The sequence below is a fragment of the Pseudochaenichthys georgianus genome, chromosome 18 (genome assembly GCF_902827115.2).
Source record: "Pseudochaenichthys georgianus chromosome 18, fPseGeo1.2, whole genome shotgun sequence".
In the NCBI taxonomy this organism is placed as follows: Eukaryota; Metazoa; Chordata; class Actinopteri; order Perciformes; family Channichthyidae; genus Pseudochaenichthys; species Pseudochaenichthys georgianus.
Genome location: NC_047520.1, coordinates 17,263,564 through 17,287,631, shown reverse-complemented (window position 1 = coordinate 17,287,631; position 24,068 = coordinate 17,263,564). Strand labels below are relative to the sequence as shown.

The window sequence follows — 24,068 nt, the reverse complement described above, 5'->3', positions numbered from 1 at the left end:
GCAACACACAGACCACCCAGTGCCATGAGATACAGTAATTAAAGACTACACGGCTGCACAGGGTAAATCTATTAGCTTGGCAGAGATTAGGCCACAACAGTCAGATCCCTGGGGGCCCCGCTGCCTGTTGTAGCCTTCACTGCACTCCTCTAGTGTCAGGAAACAGAGCTATGATCCTGTCCTACCAACGCCTGGCAGCTGTTTTAGGCAAAGTCCTGGGAAAAAAACTAAATTGTATGAAATCAATTCAGAAATCATTGCAGACACCTGGCTGGTCGGATTGGGCAGAGATTCAAACTCTATCGAGAAAGGTCCAAAGGTTGGTTTAGTATTAGATTTGGCTCACCCCATATCAAAAGTGCCATGTAGTAACAGCAACTACTACAACTCATTATAAAGGCATAAAATAAATATGCTCGTGTCAGCATTTCGTGGAAACTTCAGTGAGTTGCCGACCCGACTTGAAGGTGGAGGAGGGCACAGCGGCCCAACTCTCATGTGGCTATCAGAAACACCACTATAATCTTTATTGTAGGTATGATACTGTAATTCTGCAAAACGCATGTAACTCCAGACCTCAGAGCTCACTGGGATCTATATCCATCCGTCTCTGCAGCACCACACTCTAATCCCTGAGCAGGAGAGGGGCTCTGGACTAATAACCACCCACCGCTAATATTCAATCCGTCATTTGCTTAAAGTCAGGTGAAGGTGCTTTGTTGGCGCGTGCTTGTAAAAACCAGCGGAACAGAACGGACGCAAAGACTTGGCCACAGGTCAATAAACTCAGCCACGTGCAGTAAAACAGAAAGAAATATTAACCGTGCTTTATTCCCCCCGAGCTTAAGCAGACGTACTCTTCCCCTTCTTCAGGTCTCAACAGGCCTGACCTTTGACCCCCAAAGCTTATCTACACAAAAGGGCTAAACTGCACTTAGACCAAGGTCAGAGGGACAGAGGAGAGCTCAGGGGGTCTGATGTGCAACAATGTCCATATCACACGGGAGATAAGTAGAAGGTGCAGGGGGCAAACATGAGGTATGTACGGGGGACGTTTCCCCTGCTGGTAAATGAATACCTAAACACCGTGCGAGAGGCTAAAAGGGCAGCCATTTTGGTTTCTATTCACCTTTGATCAGCGATTCTCAAAACACTATGCCAAAAAGTTTAGATTCAATAAAAAGTTGATCATTTACAATTACAAGAATTCACACAACGAGACATTTTGAAATCAAAATGCTACTGCACATTATAAGCTAGCTAAAGTGTCCTGAGATGCAGTAACAAGGACAAACAAAGACAATCTAAGCATATAAAAGCCCCAAAGCATTTCATTAATCACAACTAAATGCCTCAAAAGGATGATGTCAATAATGACTTTGAAGAAAACCTTACACCGACTACATTCACAGAAACACTTTGAACGTCCTAACATTGGTAAGTGACTCCCCGGTCAGCTGATCTGATTGCCTGCATGTCTGGGGACCGAAGGGAAGGACGGCGCACATCATACGGGCAAAACCGAATTACACCGCAAAACCAATTAAAACAATAACAGTGCCATTTCAATGTTTCTATGATGTGTCGGCTAAGTAAGCTGTCAGTCAGAGTGCATTAGGATCTGATAGAGGAAGAGGTAAAGCGTGTTAACTCTTGAGTAACAGGCGAATGGAGGGGAGGGGTTCGCTAATAAACCCTGAGGAGATTGGAAAGCCTAATCAATACTCAGGCACATAAACATGTTCTGCTGTGCCTTCACCTTGAACTCTGAACTGTGAAGGAACTAGATCAAGTGAATCCATTACTAGCCACAACTGGGAGCTGAGAGTTTTTTATTTAATAATAACTACGAGTGTTTTAAGATGATCAGAAACGTGTGCTTACCTGGGGTTCCAGCAATCTCCACACTTAATGTGCGTTCAATGGTTTTGTTCTCAAACGGTGATCCCTTGTGGTCACTGCAAGACAAAAGCAAATGGCAACACATTTTACTTCTCAGGTGAACAAAAAGACGTTGAAACGTTTTAGTGATTTAAGGAATGGAAATGAGTCACAAATGCCTCAACTTGGATTATAGTCCGTCTATTTTACTTCCTTTTTTTCTCTGTAGGTGGTTGTTGTTTAACCCTAGAATAATGTGGAATAACTTCTCAAACTTACTTTGGAGACTCTGGGGTCAAAGGAAGTGGCAAGGTGGTTGGTTTGGCTGCAGAACACAAAGGAGCATGGGTAATTATTGACCTGGGTATAACACTCAAGGCAGAAGAGAACAGGTCCACATTCTGCAACAATTAATTTTAAAATGTCTTAATAAATGCATACCTGGTTAGAAAGTATATTTTAAATATTGTATATTTTTATAATTGACCCCGTTTTAACAATAAATTGTCTAAAGTTAGACTGTCCACTCTGTGAGGCAGGATGAAGTGATGGTACATTGTTGTATCCCCACTCAGGACAACAAACATATCGAAATGGAACAAAGACATAAAGAGACGATGCCACAAACAAGACACATGACAGTGGGTGAGCCCCTCTCTGGACAAAAAATAATCGCATGCACCAACAGCAGAAGAGGGGAAAAAAGAAGGAAGAAAGGAGAGTCAAGGAAGCTTGTGCAGTTGCCCGAGGCTCTGGCCGACTCGTGCTCCAGCTAAGGGAACGTGGCTTTAGTAGCACGACGCTAAAGAGCAGCACCCGGGCTCTGAGTCTAAATGTACAGCACACTCAGCTCAATCAGCCAAAGAAGGGTTCAAGGGTCCACTTCATGAATACAAGACGTACAGTAGCAAGACATGGCTCGCCCCGATTCCCACCCCTTCCTTTTGGAAATGTAAATTGTAAATGCTTTCGGGACTAGCAGGAAGCAGTGGCTAGCAGGCTGTTTGTCGTCACTGTTCACGCCCCCAGCATGACTGTTAGATTCGAATTAGAGTAGGGGTTAGTTGTGAAGTCAAACTGGGAAGTGGTTAAAGCAGGAGAGGGAGAAGAGAGAGCAGAGATAAGGCCAGTTGGGGGGATGCAGTCATGATTACCTAACAACGGGAGGCCCTGGTCGTCGGGGTGCTCGCTGAGTGCCTGCCTGTGTGGGGGCACTTGGCCATGTGAGAGGCCGGGGAGGGCTGGCACTGCAATTCTATTATTTGGGATAGTAGCAGTGCTGCCCATGACATCATCATCATCATCAACATCATCATCATCATCATGGTCAACATCCTCCCCATAGGGCCCCTGGTTTAGCCACCCGAGCTCTAGTCCAAAGTCTAGCCCCGAGTCTGGCTGGTAAACCCAGCTCTCTAAACCTAAGGGCGGGGGTCCAACCTGGGACCCTGAGTCAGGCTCTTCAAGCTGACTTACTTCCCGCTTTCTGCTATCAGCGGCTCCTCTCAACTCCCCCTCCTCCTGCACCTTTGAGGGAGCCTGCGCTGGGGTCCTACCTGCTGACCTGCTCTGAATGCTGGGTAAAGGGGTGATCTGAGGTGGGGGTATGTGGACTTTATACTGAGCGGGTATGTGGACATTATACTGAGCAGGCCTGTGTTTGGAGGTGAGCAGCTGGCTAAGCAAAGGGTGCCCCGGCTTCTCATCTCTTTTCTTAATAGTCACTGTGATGTGCCTATGGCCGGCCACGCTACTGTTTCTACGGCCTCTAGCCTGAGTGGCGCCCGCAGCCTCTCGGCAATGCTCACAGCTGTGACTCGCCTCTCGGGGAGGGAGGGAATAAGAATGCATATACCTAATAAACCTAGCCAGGCGGCCCACATCGCCAGGCGGCCTTCCTTCTTCACTGTGCTCCTGGCAGCAGGCGTAGCTGACAGGGATAGAAGCACCCTCCGACTCCTTAACCCCGTCATCGTGAGAGCAACGCTGCCACTTCCCAGCCCCAACACCAGCCACACTACACCTGCCTGCAGCCCGGCTCTCACCTCGCTGCGGCGGCGGCTGCTGCTGCTGCTGCTGCGGAGACGGTACGGCCAACTTCTTCTTGGAGGTGGTGGAGGAACAGGTGGAAGAGACGGAGGAGAGGGAGGAGAACGAGGAGGTGGATGACGAGGACGGCGAAGAGGAAGAGGAAGAGGCACCGAGACCCAGGCCACCCTTCTCCCTGCTGCCCGCACCACCCCAGGTGCTCTTGGCGTCGCTGGCTTTGGTGTGGAGCAGGATGTCATCGGTGGCGGTCAGGTACTTCAGCAGCTCCGTGCAGGGCCGCCTCACCGGGCGGTTCTGTTGGCTGGAGCCCCCCCTCGCTTTGCCATTCCAGGGGCTCTCCGTCTGCAGACAGAGATGGACAATTATTTACTTTGCTTAAAGGTCACTTATTATGCAAAATCCACTTTGTCATGTCTTTTATACATCAACATGTGTCCCCTCTGTGGAAAGAGATTCAGAAAGTTTCAGGAACAAATATTTGCTCTCTTTTTGTCCTGATCCATTTCTATAAAAACCTGTCTGGAAATGAGCTGATCAGATTTTGGCCACTTTATGATGTCATAACGATTTTTTAGCTTGTGTAACCATTAGCCAATCAGCAACCAAGGTAACCCCCCCCCACCTTATGAACGGAATCTCCTCCTAGAGCACCATTGTGTTCTTTCTTTGTAACCAAATGTCTCTCAGAGGGGCGTGGGGAGGGGCTCCATATTTTCATCTAAAGTAACAGACAGAGAATCAGCACTTTGGAAACAGGGCTGAAACAGAGGGGATTATGGGATGCTGCAATGCACGATCTGTTTGGTATTTCGAGCCAAACACCTCATGTTTGTATATATCTGAAACCTATTATATATTGGTGAAAGATAGTATTAAGGGGACCTTTAATAAAAAGTTAGTGCGTGCAGCTTGTTTATGTTGTTTTTTATTTGGCACAAGAATAAAAGAGACTGAGTCAGAGAGGGGGCCTAAAGCCAGAGCACAGTGGATGCCCGACTGTCTAGGAGAAGATGTCGGGGGTGTTGTCCGCCCATCATCTTAATTGCGTGGCCCTGCGAGCACCACCGCGCCACTCTGTACGCGCACCATGTCCTCCGGGAGTACTCATTCGCTGTGCTCCAGAAATGGATGACTCAAAGGCACGGTATGAAAATAGACTATGTGAGGAAGGTTGACGCACTGCAAACATAGTATGCGTAACACACACAAATCTGTGTCTGCCACACAATGTGATCACATACAGATGCTTATATCATTCAGAGGAATTCTAAGCACCAGAGAAAGCATAAAGCAAATAGAGCTTTTCTTCCTAAACGAGCAAATGAAGTATATGACAGTGAACATACAGATTCTGACATGAAACAGATTCACATACATTATGTATTCACATGCATTGCACTTACACCGACTAAAAGTGATTTTAATCAAATCCACCCCTTTGGAAAAAAAGAACTTTGAGAGCCGTCTAATGAGAACATCAAGTCTGATATTTTGATCTTCTCTTCTCAAGGCATCAATCTCTCCCACAAGAACGCCTGTCGGGCTTTTTTTTTTTCAACAGGCACCATACCAAGGCGGATAAGTGGTGGAGCTAATGAGACAACGGTGCCGATGCCTCGTCTGGAAAGCCCAACAGCAATCAGCCTGTTTTCATTACGGGGTGCCCCCCTGGGATGGAAGACTAGAGCAGTAGTCTTCTAAAGGCGGCCACCAAAACAAGAACAAGTGGGAGATGGAGCAAGAAACCAGACAGAGCAAGAACAGAGAGAGGGATAAACAAACAAGGAATGGGAGAACAGGAGTGAAAAAGCAGCAAGGCCGTGCGTGTATTTGTGTGTGTGTGTGTGTGTGTGTGTCCCTACCTTGACGACGGCAGGTGGTGGTCTGATCCGGTGGTTGCTGCTGGCTGCATGGTTCTGTGCCTTGCCACCTGTGTATTGATTATAGCTGAGCTGGGAGTTTGCGGGTGCCAGAAGGAGCTTCTTCAGCTGCGAACGTACCCAAACAGAACAAGGGAAAGTGGTGAAGGCGGGGGAATTGAGCGTGGGTTATGCAAATTACCATTTTCTTTCAATTAGACAGCTTGCGCTTTGTAAATGTACAACCAGAAGAGACCAGTACTGCGAGATAAAATCACTGACAAGATAAGATTAGAGATATTTAAGCGGTGTTGTGGCATGTGACGGAGCCTTTGGAGTTTTTTTACAGGTGTTTTTGTATACACACAGCCAGGCCTCTCAATGTGATTGAATAAACACACACAGGCACGTGGCTAAAGGTCATTTGGAAGGGACCGGCATGGAATATAACTGAACATAACACAACATGTGAGGTCAAAAGCTGTTTAAACGCCCAGATGGCGTACAAAGAATATCACAAAGGTAAGCCGACTTCTCATGTAGACGCCCTTCGTAATGCCTGAAGAGACGACTCAGACGATATGAGATGGATGTATTGCGCCTCTTAGTTTCATACCGTTTGATTTCAGGTCCTGTGGCACTGTGTCAACCGGAGTTGGCCCCACCACAGTGTTAATATCATTGAAATGGCACCACAAAAGCACTGTTATGTAATTAACACTGAGCGGCAAACACACTGATCCATTTCCTTTCCTCCTCAACGCATCTGCATAACATTAATTTGACCGTAATTAGAGTTTTTAGTTGAAATGAATCGTAATAGTAAAGTTATGCTGATAAATGTGCTGGTATTCGTATTTCATACACGTGTACTTTGATCGGTTTCATAATTGTTAGTGCGATGGAGACTATGTAATGTTTGAAGTGTTTGTGTTGTGTGTTCCTGCCAAGGGACTGCACATGGAAATGAGCTAATGGCTAAATGTAGCATTAATCATCTCCGTTTCCTTTTAGATTATTGTATATTTATGCGTGGCCCTTGTTTAATGGAGATATAAATAATACAAATCTGCGTCTCTGCACACTCTCACTACACATGCAGGGAACATACTGTGGCAAATGTGGCGAGTGTGGATCGGGCAGAGCCAGAAACAGCAGTCTGACAGACTAACTAACGACGCTTGTTAAAGAGTCTTATCTGGTGTCTGCCATGGACTGGCACAAACAAGCAACAGTGTGTGCGGGATTGGGGGTCATGTATTTATGAGTTGACCCGGGAGTGGTGCTGATGGGAGTCTCCGGGGGAGGAGAAGCTGCTGGTCTTACCAGGGAAGGCTCCTCGGGCTCTGGGGTGCGTGGCGAGCCGTCGGGGGAGGAGGGACAGCTCCGGTCACTGGCATTGGTCACGTCCCCATCTGCCAGGGCCTCAAACGAAGGCAATCCGTCCTCATCCACCGGGATGCTGTCCAGGGTCTCTGTAAGCACTGCCAGCAAGTTGGCCTCATTTTCTTCATCTATCTTCTTGAGGCGGAGGGAAGGGGGCAGACAGAAAAGTAGAGAGACAAGAAAAACAGGACATTTTAGTCAGGAGAAGTAGAAGTTAAGGTGGCGGATGCATGCAGGCTCTCATTGTTAATAGAGTGGGAAGATTTTTCTCTCCATTTTTTGCAGCAGCAGAGCAGGCGCTATTTTGGCAGCCTTTTAAAAACAAATTCTCTCCCTGTGCAACTGAGTCAAGCCTGTCACTCATATTTTAAGCATGCAGCTTACTGGACCAAAATAATATCTCCCGCAAGAAACCCATTACCAGTGCTGACAAGTAGCAAGTATCTAGGGAAGACAGGAATGGGTCGGGGTGCGTCGCAGCATACAGGGGTGTGGGGGTAAAAGAAACAATGAGCGGCAGTCCTCTTCCTCTCTCTCCCCACAGAATTGAGGGACGATCGGCTTGCCAACAACATGTTTGCGAGCAATCCTCAGATAAGGCGTATTACCACACGCTAATGCTAAATAAATGCGATATATTTAAAATGTTGGCATGACAGCTGATGCTCACAATGGGCGGGGAGTTGCCATCAACAGTTCATGAAAAATAAAGCTTGTTCTTGTTCACTCTGCTCCTCTTTGATGTACCAGAGGAGTTTGCTGCGTCTGGCTGTTTATGGTGGAGATTATAACGCGTGAGAAATGAAGAGACAGAGAGATGCATTCATGGAGATGGAAAGTGAGAGTTACGGAGATGTCAGCTGCCAACTATTGACATCGGAGGTTTGCTTGGGATAACAACTACGCATGTTTGTAGAGAAATAAACAAGAAATGACAGAAAAGATATTTAAAGTGAGAGGAACGCAGCTTTTTTAAGTGTGTGTGATTTTGCCTTAGCACAGTGACAAGAGGAACTGTTCGTTCCAGGGCCATAAAAGCCCGGGGGACTTTAAGACAGCGGAAAGATAAACAGCGTCGCCACCTCGGGAGGTTCTGCGGCCAGCCCAACAAGAACAAATCCCTTTATGCACACGGCGGGATTATCATCGCTCTGAGACGGCGTGTGGCCTTCATTATGCCGAAGGGGCCGCCAACCCCTCAGATACCAGCACAACATCCCAGAAGACCCTGAGCCCCACGTGCACAACAATAACCCACCCACTTGTTTCTGTCTACCACACTGATTCAACATAATTACACGCCCACCACGGATGGCAATTCAGGAGCAGGTCTGGATTTACCAATGAGATAGTGGACATTTAAATGCCCCCCCTCCCCTCTAATTTTCATTTATAGATGACACAGATATGAGACGTTCAGTTAGCTAGCTAACAGTGAGGAAAACGCTAATCTGATGTTCATTGAGTAGATTTTCTCCTAACAACATGAGCACTCAGTCATTATTAAAAAATGATAAAGGGGACATATTTCACAGAGATAACACAACGTTGACTGGGGCCGTAGCGCATTGGCAGGCAAATGCCTTGCAGGAAATTGCTCTGTATGAGGTGGCATGCTGTTTAATTACTTGCAAGAAGCTTCAAATCCACTGTGCTGGAACCCTATGCTCCTGAAATGCTTCCCATTTCCAGCATCCAGAGTTATTACCTGAGCACTAAGCGGGTAGGTATTACCGCTGATAAAGCCGCAGCTTTTTCTTAGCCCAAACATATATCCCTGCATGGGAAATTGAAAGCAGGATCATTTCAGATTATCACAAATGAGTGTGTAATGAGCCAGCCATCTGGTTTGGTCCAAATATCCCAGCAATGCTGTTTTCGGGTGGGGCTGTATCCACCTCTTTAGAGTCGGACAGAACCTGAACACGGGGCAGAAAGTGCAGTCTGTGCCACAGTGAGGCACTAGTTTCATTAAAAGTTCAGAGGGCTGTGCAAGTTTCATTATGTCATGGTTTGGAAAGGATCGGGGCATTTCTGAGGCTGTGGCAGGCTTACATGTAGCGATTTCCATCATGTTTCAAAAACCACCACCAATTGGCAAGCTCCCACAGGCACACTGTATCCCTGGAGATAACCCAGAAGGGACTCTCATATTCTGAAAGAGACACTTGTAAAACCCTGAGTCGTGACGATCACACTGCAGCCGCTGCTGTGGCTCTAGTGGAGGCACTCGTCGGCCAAGTGGGGATTTGAGAAACCGGGGTAAGGAGCAAACCTCAGTGATGGTGTCTGCCATGGAGAGAGCATGATCTAATACTCCGGTCCAGGAGGGCGAGCTTTTCCACGCCAGCTTAAGGACCATACCTAGCAGAGTTTCAGTCAATCTGCTACCAATGACTCACTTCAACCTTGTATATTTATACACAACATCTCCATCTGGGTGTAGTCAGGAGCGATGGTACCCAAAGGGGGGTGACGGTGGAATAACCTGGCAACCTGCTGACCGCCATGTCCACTTATATTGATTACTACAGCGGCTGCTGAGAGGAAGAGAGGGCAGGAGGAACAAAGAGCGAGGAGAGAAATTGTCTCGGTGGGAGCACTTTCTCGCCCGTCCCACTTAATGGACCTCACCGAATTAAAGAGATCTTAACAATCCTAGGCTAATTGTGGGATCACAATATATTAACCCCGCTTCAATTCTAAAGGGTGCCATTTTGTGGCTGTTTTATTCCAAATGCTTCAATTAGCCATAAAACATGCTGGCAAGGGCTGGCCGAGCTGCTCTCCCCCTCCTTCACCCCAGCCTCCCGCGTCAGAGCAAAGAAAGCCAACTCCAGTTGTTCATTATTAGGTGAGGCCCTTTTGTTATCAGACAGGCTGTCTTTGAGGTTGTCCTTGCCTTTAACTCTTTTATTGAGTTCCACAGCACAGCACTGTGTTCCAGGAGATACTATTCACACAGCTGATAACGGCAGGTGAAGGTGCCGTTTTGAACAAATACCTACTTCTGAACACAGGGCCAAATTAAATCTGCTAATTGCTTCTTGAGGATTCAAAGCTCCTGAGCAAGTTTGCAAAGGATCACATGTTAACGAGCTTTTCGGGGCAATGCATCATTTACATGTTAAAAGGAACCACATGTGTTGTGAAATTGCCAAAATGATAGACCCGATCACTGAATAACACCGAGATGAAGTTTCAACAGACTAAACAGCGCCGCCGTTATCTTCCAATGAGAGGCAGAACATGTGACAGACACTCTGGGAAGATAAAATGTTTCCCATTAAATGGGTCATCTGGTATTTAAAGTACTGTTTATTCTCCTTTTTGCTCACTCTTTCCCTTCTCTCTTTCTGCAGATTGAGAAATAGCATCCAGTTACTTCAGACAGACAGAAAACATTCTTAATAAATTGGCCCCCAAATTGCGCGGCGGGGTTAAATCTGTGCCTTGACAATTTAATTGCGTTGCTTCATCTTAATCTTTTATTTCTTTCTCCCTCTGCTCTCTGCTTGTCAGATTGCAAAAACATTCCCTTGGATTAGGTTAAGCGACGAGCTAGACCGTCTAATAATGGCACAATCAGAAATTGTGGGGGGTATATGTGCATTTGGCGAGAAGGGCGGGGGGGGGGGGGTTATCGAGTCATCACATCTTGCCAACAAAAGCAGCCTCGGATTTGATAAACAAATAATGTCATTCTGTGTTATTACCCCCGGCCCCCAGAATTCAGAGGAAATAAATCAACGTCAGCCTTGCCGTTAAGGCGTTAGTGAGGCCCGACACGTCGGCCAGTCACACAGGCACAACATATGGCAGCAGAGGAGGAGGAGGGAGGAAGGGGAGGCAGGGAGGGTGAGGTACGGCACGATGCTCGGCAGAGAGACAAATCATGGCAGCCGCCAGAGACGTCTGGTCATTTAGCATGAGCTTACTGAGATGGAGAGAGGGTGATTATGGCCTATACGGAGCGATGAAGCCATACATAACACTGTTAACTCCCTCTGTGTGTGTGTGAGGCCGCTCTGACGATGTTCCAAATCATAAAACTAAATGTTAAACCTCCATTCTGGTCAGCCTGTGATTGGCTCATAATACACAGAAACAAATGGCCGGTCCTGTAGTTTTCCATCTGACTACAGAGTCAATAGAGCATCTTGTTATTCTGAAACGATTTCCCAAGCATGGTCAACACCATTCTCTGTCGCTCTTCTTTCAGCATCATATATATCGTGGCTTATCGTGATGGTTTTGCGCTGGAGATTGCTAAACCGTAGCGTCTAAATGCACACAAGAGTGCAGTTCAAGCACCGAGCAGCTGATTTCAGGATTCTCAATCTGAGTTAGCGATAACACCATGTAGTACTCTCGCGCCCTGGCAGGAATTCACTATTCCGTGCCTCCGTTTAAACCAAAATGGCAGCTCTTTGGATGAAGAAGTAGTGCTGTTGCTGAAGCTGACTGTGTACATGCCAGATGTCTGTCTGAGTTAGGAAGGCAATGCGAGTTACACATCAGTGAGGAAGCGGTTCGACCCATCAACGGCGACCAGGATGTGTGTGTGTGTGCAGAGATGATGCATCTCCAGGGAACCATTTGAGACTGCTAGAGCACTATCAGATGAGCTGATGGGGGGGGGGGGGGGGAGAGGAGATATCTGTGCGTGTGTGTCACTGAGTCAAAGAGAGGAAGAGAACTGTTGTTACACATCCTGACACAGGCCAGATCCGATTGAGACACGTACCCAAGGGATGTGAGCGGCGCTGTTCTTTTCTGGCTCGATGTGGAGAAATCCTTTGACTGGGGGTGAAGCTAACCACCTGAACTCTGTCACACATCTGCAGAGATCAGTCGCACAGATTCAGACACACCTGGCCCTATCTGTCTTACTTTGGGTCAAACATCATTCTGTTGGGATATCGTAGACACACAACTCAGAAGATTTGCAATGGGTCCAGAGATCAAACACCTGGAGATACATCCAGAAATCTGCCTTTTGTTAACAACCCAACACCAGATTTGAATTAATAAGCCTCACTGTGCCATGATCGTTCTTCCAATTCAAGTTTAAGAGATTCAAAGGTCTCTTGGCCATGTGCACACAATCTACAGAGCTGTTATTGGCAATACAAATTAAAGTCCCAGGCCTCACCTACAGTTTAACATACAGTAAAGTTAAGACAGAGAAATAAGGTAGTAAAACAGTGCAATACAAACGAGTTTAAGTGATATAATTGTGCAAGGAAATGCAATAATACATGGACATCATTAAATGAAATACTGTACGTAAGAATAAATACTTTGACGCCTGACAGCATTGCTTTCCTAACTTCTTTAAACAAGAAAAACTCAACAAAAAAAAGATATTAATGTACTGAACTTTCCTTATTCAAACAATGGCATCTGATATCTGATTGGCCCATTATCTCAAAACCTGATCCAGCTGTTTAAGACTGCTAACCAATTCTTTAACAACAGATCGCCATTGAGACACTTCCTTATTACATTTGCTTCCAACGCCAGCCACAAATGTATGTGTAGATATATACATGTATGTATTGTGACTATCCAAATAACCGATCTCGAACCCCCCCATGTAAAGTCCTGCTCCAAGCTGCTGTTGTTTCCCTTCCAACAGATGGTCCAGGCAGCGTTTGCTAACACCACAGAATCACACACTATCATAATGATTTTGTTTTGGCAGGGTCTCCCCAATCGGCTTGGCACGAGGACACACTGATTGCTGTGATTGCTTTGACTCTGACTCGCTTTGACGGCCGCAGCAGGGGGGGGGGGGGAAACAGAGATGTGGGTCCCCTGAATAAAGAATATTCAGCTCGATGCAGCGATGGCATGAGGAATGGTGCTTCCCTCTGCTTTTTCCGCCTAATGGCATGCAAATAGCTATTTGCTTAAGTCGGCAGCTCTAAAGGTGCACCACGAAGCAAGAGGCCTTTGAACACACTGTTGATAACGTGCTGGAGGAACAAAGGGAGCGGAGAGAGACACAACAGGAGCATGGAGACTGTCTCCAATGTCCATCTTGTTAAATGGACACATTTCCTGGCTGGAATGCAAGTCTGCCAGCAGCAGTGAAGCGTCGCCGTCCATAAAACAATTACACCCACACACTCTGGTCACTTTTGGTTTTGACATTTACATATATTTGCGTGGCGAACAGAATGGACCAGAACTTCCTGTTTTCCACAACGTTATTATCCACTGCTGACACCACCTTTAACACAACCGCACACAGACACACACACACCTGCACACAAATGCAGCTCCTGACCTTTCAGGCCCTGCCAAGCCCATGGAGGGTTTGCAGTGTTTCATTTGTCACCGTAATGTCTTCCTAGGAAGGATGCCAGCGCAGAGAGAGCCAAGGTACAGCGGACAACATATAGTGGTCTACATCTATTCAAACAAAAGGTGTGTTCCTGTGTCATTGTCTCGTTCTACATCTTTTGCATGTGTGTGCATGTGACGGAGGAAAGCAATAAAACAAATGTATGGTAATTGAAATGGCAGAATCTTTTGGGGGAAATGCAGTCAATTTCATTCTGCAGCAAAAAAAGGTCACCCTATTCAATTTGCACTCAATGCCATATGTGGCGCGTCGGGAAAACACCTGAAAGCAAACGATCTTATCGGAGCCTCACAGGCTTCACCACTTACCCACTGCATACAAGCTATTTGCTGATTACTAAATAAACGCATTATCTTTTACCTTGACGTCTGTGCGAGTGCCTTTTCGCTCCTGGATCCAGGTAGGAGGTTGCCACTGTCGTGTGCACGCCTCTTATCCATGGATGACTTTGTGAGCATCTGAGCAGTTTTTTTCATGCGCACTTTCAAGTGCCATATGTGTATGGGCCGCACGTGCAGTCGCAGTGGTCAAACACGAAGGACTTCACAAGCTTTTGCGTGGTGTGTGAGTGGTTACGATGGGGGGGGGGGAGCGCCTCTCTTTACAAGTAACGAAATGAAAACACATCAAAGAAATGGTGCACCTAAGTCGATACAATCACAACTTGTTGACGTGAGGCAGGCCATGAGAAAAGGATAAAGGGGGCATGAAAGCTCTTGGAATCTCTCTTCGTAGCATCAACATCGAATGTTGAGCTATATTTCATCTTAACCGAGGATCTTTTCTCCGTGGAATACTGATCTTGTTGCCTTCGGTTGAGATAGGCTCTCCTTTCAAAGCTTATGTTTAGCCGAGCATGGCCACCCCACCTGCACACATTACCACACTGTGAACTGTCTGCCAGACGCAGAATGATCAATGGCCGCTGACCACTTGATGACAAGCATCCAACACTTGAAATCCCTTTCCAATCTGCCCATCAAGTTATTGTACAACGCTGCGCACAGCCATGTGAGAAGAGGTTTGGCCGGCCACAGTACAACATGGTCTTCTGGAACGAGTAACAAGCAGACCATGTGAGAGCTGTTGACTTCCTGGGGTCAACAGCTCTGTGATGGCAGACACATGCAGGAGACGTATCCTGGATACGCCACTTCACAAAGCACATATTCCTCAATTCACCGGATATAAAGCATGCCAATCATTGTGTTTAGCAAGTATTTGGGTATAAAACCAAAGCATTTCTTAGCAACCCACATCCATATCCATCTTCCACATTGCCATTTCCTTCTGGTATAAACTTCTGCTTTCAGTTGAGACTCAGGAGCTACTGATTGGGCAGCTAGTGAGTCATCCAAGCATCCAGTCACCCATGCATCAGCAGCAGAGCCTCTTGAACTATTTGAGGCCTGTGCAGACTTAAATGCTTCAAGGGGGAAATAAGCTGAAGCTATAAGCAAGCAGTGCACATCATAAAGCTTAGTTAGAATGGGGAGGGTTTTTTTTTCTGCATGGATGGCAAAGCTCTTAAAAATAGACTCAACCAGGGAAAACTAGTCCTTCACATGTATGTACAAGACTTCGGTGAGCACGGCCCAAGAATGTGTTGATAAATGACCTTAATTATAACACAACACTGTTGCTGGACTGTATAATCCAAGAGAAGCATCATGGCGGTGTTTGACCAACATGTTGGTACAAAGCTAATCAGATTTGGATAAGTGGGTTTAAACCAGGTGATCGGTTTCTTCTCGCCTCAAACTGATTAACCTTTCGGCACTTCATGATGTCACTGGCAGCTACAGGTGCAACAAAACACACCTCTAACCACAACACATCCTAAAACATGCTACACCTCTGACCAGAGAGGGCAGTGAAACCCTTCCTTTCAGTCTTACAAATGTACAGCTTTTATCATAACTTTTGAAATCATTGCAAAAAGACATCATTTAGCATCTTAATATTATTGTTCAACAACACATTTCTCTGGAAGCTGTGACACAAACACAGAGAGACTGACAGACGATGGCAGACTACCAGAGCAGACGGGCTGGCAAGGTTTACTGCCACTGCTGGGGCGAGCTGGCACTGAACACACACACACACACGCAGACACACCTGGGATCGATTGGCCTTTCCGGGACAGGGGAAGCAGCCTATCGCTCCAAGACTGATATCACTTCAGCATGAATCATGGCCCTCGCTGATTGAAGGCGTCTCTTTTCTGTGTTTCTCTGTCGAGGAATCCCCTTACCTTTCTCTAACTACTGGCTATCACTTTCATCCATGTCATTGTCACTGTTTGATCCATCTATGCAAACACCATCTTCCTCTTTGGAATCCTCTGTACCTCCCTCCCTTCTCCAAAGTGAACACTATTAAATAATACAAGGCAGGTTGGTCATATCTCACGGCATCGCTGCAACATGTTGCCGTGTTTGTGTGAGAGTCGGGATGGGAGGGGGGGTGGATTATTGGCTTAGTGTTTTGGCCAGGTTTAAGTGAAACAGCCCTGAAAGGCTCTTAGCGGAGATTACCCCAGGTACTAAAAATAGTCATTCCACACACACACACACACACACACACACACACACACACACACACACACACACACACACACACACACACACACACACACACACACACACACACACACACACACACACACACACACACACACACACACACACACACACACACACACACACACACACACACACACACACACACACACACACACACACACACACACACACACACACACACACACACACACACACACACACACACACACAAGTGATGACAGTGTTGTGTCTGGCCAGAAAAAGACCACCATCTGATCCTTGTGTCGGGCTTCTCTATTACACACAAAAAACACACACACACACACACACACACACACATGCATGCACACGTACACATCGGTGGCTCCAGTGTGATGAGAGAGATCCACTGGGGGGGGGGTGGGGCGGCGCGGCTATCAGCTGGAGCAGGAACACCAAACCATGCCTCAATCAACGGCCCCGGCCCACTGGGAGTGTGTGTGTGTGTGTGAGAGAGAGAGAGAGAGAGAGAGAGAGAGAGAGAGAGAGAGAGAGAGAGAGCGAGAGAGAGAGAGACAGAGAGAGATGTAGCCACCAGACCAAAAGACTCTCCTTTGCTCTTTTTCAAAACATTCCCTGAGGGGAGCCTTCATTTCTTTTTTGGGCATATCCTACCCCCCCTGCTCACCATCCCTCCCCCCCTTCCCTTACTCCCCCCCCCCCTCTCTCCTTGCAGCCTTTCTCCCTGCAGAAGCACTTGTTGGAGGCCAGAATATATTTGTTTAGCCAGTGCAGCTCCAACTTCCCATCAGCCGGGAACAAATGCTTTTGCCTTGGGTAGCGAACAGACAGAGGGAGAACGGAGGGGATGAAGAAGGGGGGAGAGCAGAGGCCCCCCGGTGTTGCAGGGCGGCGGGTTGAGAGCTCTTGTTGTGTGAGTGGATCTGACAGACGCTCCGAGATGACACAAGCTCGGACAGCCCAAGTCTGCATCTGTGTACTATACGTCTGCGCTGCCTCTCATTGGTGTGTATCTTGAAACAGCATCGCCGCGGGTCTGAGAGCGCTTTGCCTTCGCGTCGACAGTGATGGAGGATTGCTTCCATCAGACGGCGCAAACAATGCATCCGCACAGGAAAACTGAAAGGCACTCGAGAGGAGGGGGTCGTGTGGTGTATTCTAATAAGACTCACTTGAGAAGATCATATTATACAGTGGAATATGATAATTCATACACCCTTTGCTGGAGCGGTGAACTGGTGTGGGCGGTGTACTCTCAAATGTCAGCATAAATTTGCAAAATAAATGCATCCGGCATTCAGCAGGGAGTCGAAACAGGGACAATACGGGTCTCTGCTGTGCGTGTGTGTGGGCGTGACACTCCTTCTCAGAGGGTCTGTGACTTTGTGCGCACTTCTGCTTCAGCCAACAAGTGACCGAGGGAGGGAGGGGGGGGCTGCTGGAGGAAAAAGCATTCCATCACAACATGTTTTATCAAAGCCCGCTAAAGATGACCCAATCAATCTAATCTGCCTTTAGTTAACAACGAGCGCCTGAGCATCTGTCTGAAAACGCTTAAACAAAGCGGCATAATGCTTCACAAATGCTGATGCCATCACACGGCGCATTCCGTTGGAGGAATATCAAGAGATTGCATGACCGACATATGTGCGCTCACGTGCTTTGTAATATCCGAGTAATGCTTTAAGCCTTGGCATCTTATTTTACTACCTGCAAAGCCCACAACCTTTTACTTCCAATCCGTGAGCTTTGATTTGAGCAGGCACTAGTCCAAGCATTCCCTGGTCCCCACCCTTATCTCGTTCACTACCCATCTGTCCTTGTGTCCGTCTTGTCATCTGTTGGCCTTTTCCGTCCATCTCTGTGCCTCCCTTTGTCTCTTCTCTATCTGCCCTTGTCCCACCTGTCCGCCTGTCATCGGCGTATCTCACGACAGGACAGGTACAGCTGCGATAAAATGTCAGAAGGTAAAGCGAGTGCCCGTTTTCTTGCATAATCACGTAGTCTGTGACCCTTTGAGGTGCGGTGCATCCCAGTGCAAGAGCCCCACGTGAAGCTCTAACCACATCTCTGTCAATCACACGGCGTCATGAAAGCTGAGAGGAGTCCGGCGACGCTAAAGACCGTGGGTCACGCTTCCGTGCTAATATCGTTGGCAGTACAATGGGAACTTATTGCAGTCACCACTGCCAACTGCGGCCCAAAATAGACAGTGGACTTTCACGGTCGGCCCGTTCTGAAGGGGTGTCAAATGCACTGTGCCAGGAGCGATAACGGCTGTGTGTGTGTGTGTGTGTGTGTGTGTGTGTGTGTGTGTGTGTTACAAAAGGGGGGAAGGGGGCACATGATCCTCCACATTTCGTGGCAGGGACAGTTGGGACAGTGGCAGGGAATGGAGCAAAAGGCCAGCCAGGGGACAGCTTGTGATCCCGGACCGTACGTTGCTTACAGAACAGAACACACACACATACACAGATAGACACATTGGGCCTGTTTGCACCCATACACACACGTACACTGCCCAAACACGGTGTAAACGGTTTTAATTGAACCTTTGAACAGACTTTTTCGGATGGGAGACCGGTGTTTCTGATCCCTACTGTCCTGTATAACCAAAGTCACTCATTTGCTACCGTGTGTGACATGGAGCTCTACTCTGAATAAAAGCCCAAACCCAAGACAAACAGAAGCCGTTTGTCTTCGCTTCTGAGCTGCAAATCATTTCAACAGTTGACGTACTTCTGCAAACAAAGGCTGGTTCAGACTTCCAGGGAGCGTGTGGTTTGATGGGGACTTTGTTAAGAGAGAGGCCTCAGCGTGACAGCTGCACCCAGCTGTTCCACATGTAAGTCAGGGCAGCCTTGATCGTCTGCTACCTGCTTTCTCTTAACACGCTCACACGCTGATTTGTTAAGTGGATGTATATGCATGAGTTGAAGGGAAAATGCAAGAAAACAAAGAATGCACTCGCAGGCTTTTCAATCTGGCTGGTTTTTGATTGGATGCTTCTCTGCCCTGTGGAGAGGCCAATCAGGGGGGCGCAGGAAGTACAGCTGCAGCCCCAGCTTTCTGATCCTCGCAGAGCGGCAAACTTTCCCCTGTCAGATTAAGTAGGATTAGCCGGGTCCTGCCGTATGATGAACTGAGCACTTCATATGGTGACTAGAAACAGTCCAAAGATGGAAGGAAAAAAAAATCCCTGGTCAGGGAAATGTGTTACTCGCTTTGAAAAGCTTGATTAGAAGCCTTTCCAAACCATCAGCATAATACAATATCTGCTAGCCTGTTCAGTTTGTGAACACATCACCCGCTCACTGCTATGTACAGCATTCCTGTGGATGCTGAACATGCATGAGCGTGCACGTGCAGGCTCATAAACACAAACTCCCCCACGGCTTCTTGATCCGAGCTCGTCCCCTCATCAGCGTCCACAATGTGTGCTAAATTCTAGTGTGTCTTCAAATCACACACACACACACACACACACACACACATAATCACATGCATACACTATCAATGGTATTTTTATCCATCCCCAGAGCCACTCTCATATCACTTTCCGACGACAGAGGAGCCTTGGTCACACCAGCTAGTACTTAAGGCACCCTTTACCGTGTGTGTGTGTGTGTGTGTGTGTGTGTGTGTGTGTGTGTGTGTGTGTGTGTGTGGTGGTCCATAGAGGGACAATGCGTGGTGATTTAAAGAGACTTTTAAAAAAGGTGGCTGTGGTAGGGTGGAGGTCAAACGTGGAAATAATTTAGACTGTTATCAAATGTTGCCTGCAAGACCATGCACTAAAGAGGAACACACACCCAAAACAAGAGACCCTGAAAACGTGACTACATGTCAGGGGGGCATTCGACTAACACACACTTCTCAGACAGGGTTTTTCCTCAAGAGGCGAGGCTAAAGCATCCAATCTCAGTCTTTCTCGTCTATCTCTGGCACTGATAAAGGCTTATAATGAAATGGGGACTGCAACCCAGTCCCAAGACCGATGGCTTTATGGCCCTGGCCAGATCATCACCCTCTGTGGACTTCGTTTGTCACCGCGTGAGGACAGAAACACAGTCAGATGCGAGGGATAGGAGGAGACGGGGAGAAAGAAAAGAAAGCCAGATAGATTAAAGTTTTACACTCCAACCTTTGAGAAGCGTTTTGCAACACAGCCGCCGTGTCCAGAGTTTACTACCGGAACGCTCTCTCAGATGTGTGCTGTTTCTGGGCTGAAATACATGCTCAGAGTTTTGATAAGATATGGCTCCAGTCGCGGCCAGGATGCAAACACAAGAAGACCTCCTGGGCGTATCGTTATGTTTGTTATCTCCCCCGTTTGTACTTGGGAGCAATGTTGAAGCATGTTTGTAAACTGGCAACACTTGCGCATTTTGTTTGGCTCGCATTCAAGAATGTGTTCGCTCAGGCGTGTTCTTATTCCAGCTCACTCCTGACCCCTGGGAGCGCATGTAATGAAATCACTGTGGATGCAAAGATGTTCCATAGCACCTTATAGCCTAGAAAACAGCACCGCTATGTCATACATACTGATGAAGGTGATGAATAAGAAATCATATAGAAAGGACAACTACTGTAAGCTGTACTTACCTCAAAAAGATTGGACGCATCGTTGCCATACTGGGTGGAAATAATCTCTGATTGGTCGCTGTACCATTTGAGGCCGCCCAGGAAGCTGTCTGCATCCAAGTCACTGACATCCAGCTCTGAGAGGTCCAGCTCAGGGAGGTCCGGGCAGAAAGGCTGGTCCTCACCAACCAAGGCAGCACACTGGAGGAAAAACAACAGCAACAATGATCGTCAGAAAGGAAATCTCTTTTATATGCAAATCAGCGTCGGAATTATTTGTGCCAAGTTTGAAAACAATGGCTGAATCCAAATCTGGACGGGAGTCAAAAGCCTCTTAGAGTGAGCAACAGGAAATCCAAACACAAAGCATGTCCAGCAAATTAAGTAATTCATGTCTGCCAGTTGATGACTTTTATTACAATAACTCTATTGATTATGATCAGTTCTGCAGGTCCACTCAGTTTGCACAGCGACCTGTTTCCGCTCAGCTCCTATTAAACCCCCCCCCCCCCCACCACTGGTGCTGGCCTGCTGCTACTAAATGCTGCCTGTTGACATTTTGCTATTCACCAGCTACTTTTATGTAATCTAGCCGATGTGTACTGTATGTAGCAGCTGTTCCTGCATCTCCCCCACACTAATCATCATGGCTGCAAGTGGGATGAGAAATCAACAGTGATGTGACAAGGTGTTTCAGCGGAGGGGAAAGAGCAACAAGTCTAAGCAAATATTGCTAGATATTATTATTTCAAATGGCATATTTACCATTCTTTTTTCTGAATGTTACAGCCGTTTCCAGTCAATTCATACTCATTATTATACTAAGTAAGCAACCACAAGGAAGGAAACCATGAGCAGCACACTTTAATATATAGTCAGTGATCATTAAAAGGCAGAAAGTCAGGCATGTTTACACTCTGACTGTGCACATGCAAATCCAAGCCTAAGAAAACATCTTTAAGGCTGTATAATAAGAAACACACTCGTAATTGTTGTTGACAAGACGTCATGCACGCTACAGGATGGCCTTAAGACAGACACTAGAGATATCCCCGGGCACAGCCGGTGGGTGTTTGGCCGCAGACTGAGAGCGGGGTTCGGCTCAGGGCAGAGCTGAGGATCGGATCCTGTGCCAAGCAGGAAAAAGCGGCCAGACACTGGTGTCACAGTTCATCTGTCGTCGGATTTGCAACAACACGAATACATGATGGTGAGACAAATCCGATATGCTGTACAGAGCGAGGGGAACGATTCACTGCGTCTTAGGCTCCCCCTGTGATGATCCAGTGTGACAGGGCACGGCATGGAAAATATGAGATGATACTCAGAGGCTGGACGTCCTATGCCCAATTATCTTATGGACTTCTTGCTCGGACTAATGAAACAGCACCGCCAGACAGCGCGCACCACAGCGCGCACCACAGCGCTCCATGATTTACGCTGTATCGCACATAAGAGCACCTGCTCGGTGAAGATTATTAAAAGGAAGTATAGCCTAGTGACGACCTGGAAGACAGATCTCGCGGGGGTTTTAATAAAAGTCGACATGCACACATTTCACAGAATGAGTCGAAAAAGAAGCTCCAAGAAACAAGTGCATTATTTGGGTTAACTACTACACGGGAGTCTCTCCTGGAGTCTACCTGGCTACAGTGACAGAGTGAGTGCCCCGGTGATTAAAGTACAAAGAAGCGAGTCTGAATGAAAAGCAATCACTAAAAAAAACTGTCCGGAATAACATATCCTTATTTTGATGCAATAAAGGCAGTTTTTCATATTTTCATTACGCAGCATATAAACACATATGCAAGCAGGCTGCAGTCACATCGTGTAGTGACATAGAAAGCCTCACTGATGGAGACTTCTGAACCCAATTATAGCCAGGTAGACCTGAATGTTCACAACAAGCTGCACGGAATCCGTTTGATGTGCCTTTTCTGAATGCACTTAAGCCATGGGAAAGGTAAAGCAAGATTCAAAAGACGACTTGGATGAAACGAGAAAATACGCAGCAGGTACAAGGAAATTCACGCAGACATAAAACGATGAAGTGTGGCTGGATGTTGCTCTCCAGCCAGCCGGGATGTTGGCACACAAACGTGCCCGGTTCCGTTACTGTTATGATTCTCCTGCGCAATGGCAGATAGTCCTTAGTGTGCACAACCTTTGCTCCTGCTTTTGAAAAAAATAACATGCCCTATCCCAACACAGCACGTCAAATGGGTTTCTTATCTTCGGTGGATTTCATGCCTCAGCGAAATACCTGACTTTGAGACATTTCAGTCATTTCGGCATGAAAAGCTTCTCGGCACCGGAACGCGTACAGTCCGCGGCTGGAAGCAGACCCGCAAGCTTCAAGCTCTCAGCTCCGACTGAGCACAGATCCTACGAGAGAGGCAGGTCCCGAGCCTGTGCATGCATTACAACTACACCTTTAACTGAGGAGTAAAGGGAGACTCCGCACACTTGTCATATATTCCGGTGTTGTATATCCCCGCATCCTCAACTGTGTCCAGACGCGAAATTCACCGGCACGCCACTGCCAGGAGCAGCAGGAGCAGCAGCAGCAGAGAGAGAGAATATGTGGAGATCACTGTAGCCAGTGCTGTCCAACGGGTCCAGGGGGAAAAAAGAAAGTCCACAGGGCTAGAAAAGATGATACAAGTCGGATTTTTTTTAGATGCGCTCACCTCTAATTCTCTCCACACAGAGTCCTGGTTACACCTGTCCCACGCCATCCAGCCACTGAATGACGGTCCGAAAAAGAAAAAAAGAAGAAAAAAAAGAAAAAAGAAAGAAATCAAGTAAAAAAGAAATCCACACGCGCTTCCCACTCGCTCTCACACAGGCTAATGCTGCCCCTCGCCGAGAATGAACCGAGGGCACCTGTCTTACAACTGCTTTCCATCACATGACAAAGCTATTAAAAGTAGGCAGGGGAGTGACTCCGGCTCCACACTACTCGCCAGTGACGCGCACAGAGCAGGCGGGGTCTGCCTGCGCACATAGTAAAATCCTCTCTGTGCACTGCAAGAAATGTCCAACCTAAAACCACAGCATGCTTTATCTATCCATACAATCATTACATATATATTCCATTACATATATATTCATAAAGTTGCGCGTAGACATTATTTTCGGGAAATGTAACGAAGAAATAGACTGCTTTTTTGTTTAATTCTAGTAAGTTATTAGATATTTTTTACATGAAATTCTCTCAGAATCAAGATTTGAGTTGAAACAAGCTCATGATTTCAGTTTTTTTTTATGTAAAAATGTTTAAGAAATATGTATAAAATCATGCATTTTTTGCAGTGTGGACGTCACATTGCAGCCAATCTGTGGACCAAATTAGTGTAAATCTGCTACCTG

General features: G+C 47.0%; 1 protein-coding gene across 7 annotated transcripts in view; it reads right to left on the bottom strand.

The window, feature by feature from the left end:
- The window catches only part of ppargc1a (peroxisome proliferator-activated receptor gamma, coactivator 1 alpha), a 266,607-nt gene that overhangs the window by 13,737 nt on the left and 228,802 nt on the right, over positions 1 to 24,068 (bottom strand). Inside the window, exons 1-7 of one of the 7 annotated variants that reach the window (XM_034106036.2) lie at positions 23,387 to 23,598; positions 20,718 to 20,897; positions 7,116 to 7,310; positions 5,793 to 5,918; positions 3,036 to 4,272; positions 2,161 to 2,206; positions 1,885 to 1,958 (exon numbers count right to left, since the gene is read on the bottom strand). In XM_034106036.2, the coding sequence (XP_033961927.1) occupies positions 1,885 to 1,958; positions 2,161 to 2,206; positions 3,036 to 4,272; positions 5,793 to 5,918; positions 7,116 to 7,310; positions 20,718 to 20,897; positions 23,387 to 23,434 (1,906 nt within the window). In that variant the 5' untranslated portion in view covers positions 23,435 to 23,598. The other 6 variants (XM_034106040.2, XM_034106037.2, XM_034106041.2 and 3 more) reach the window with 6 other exon arrangements.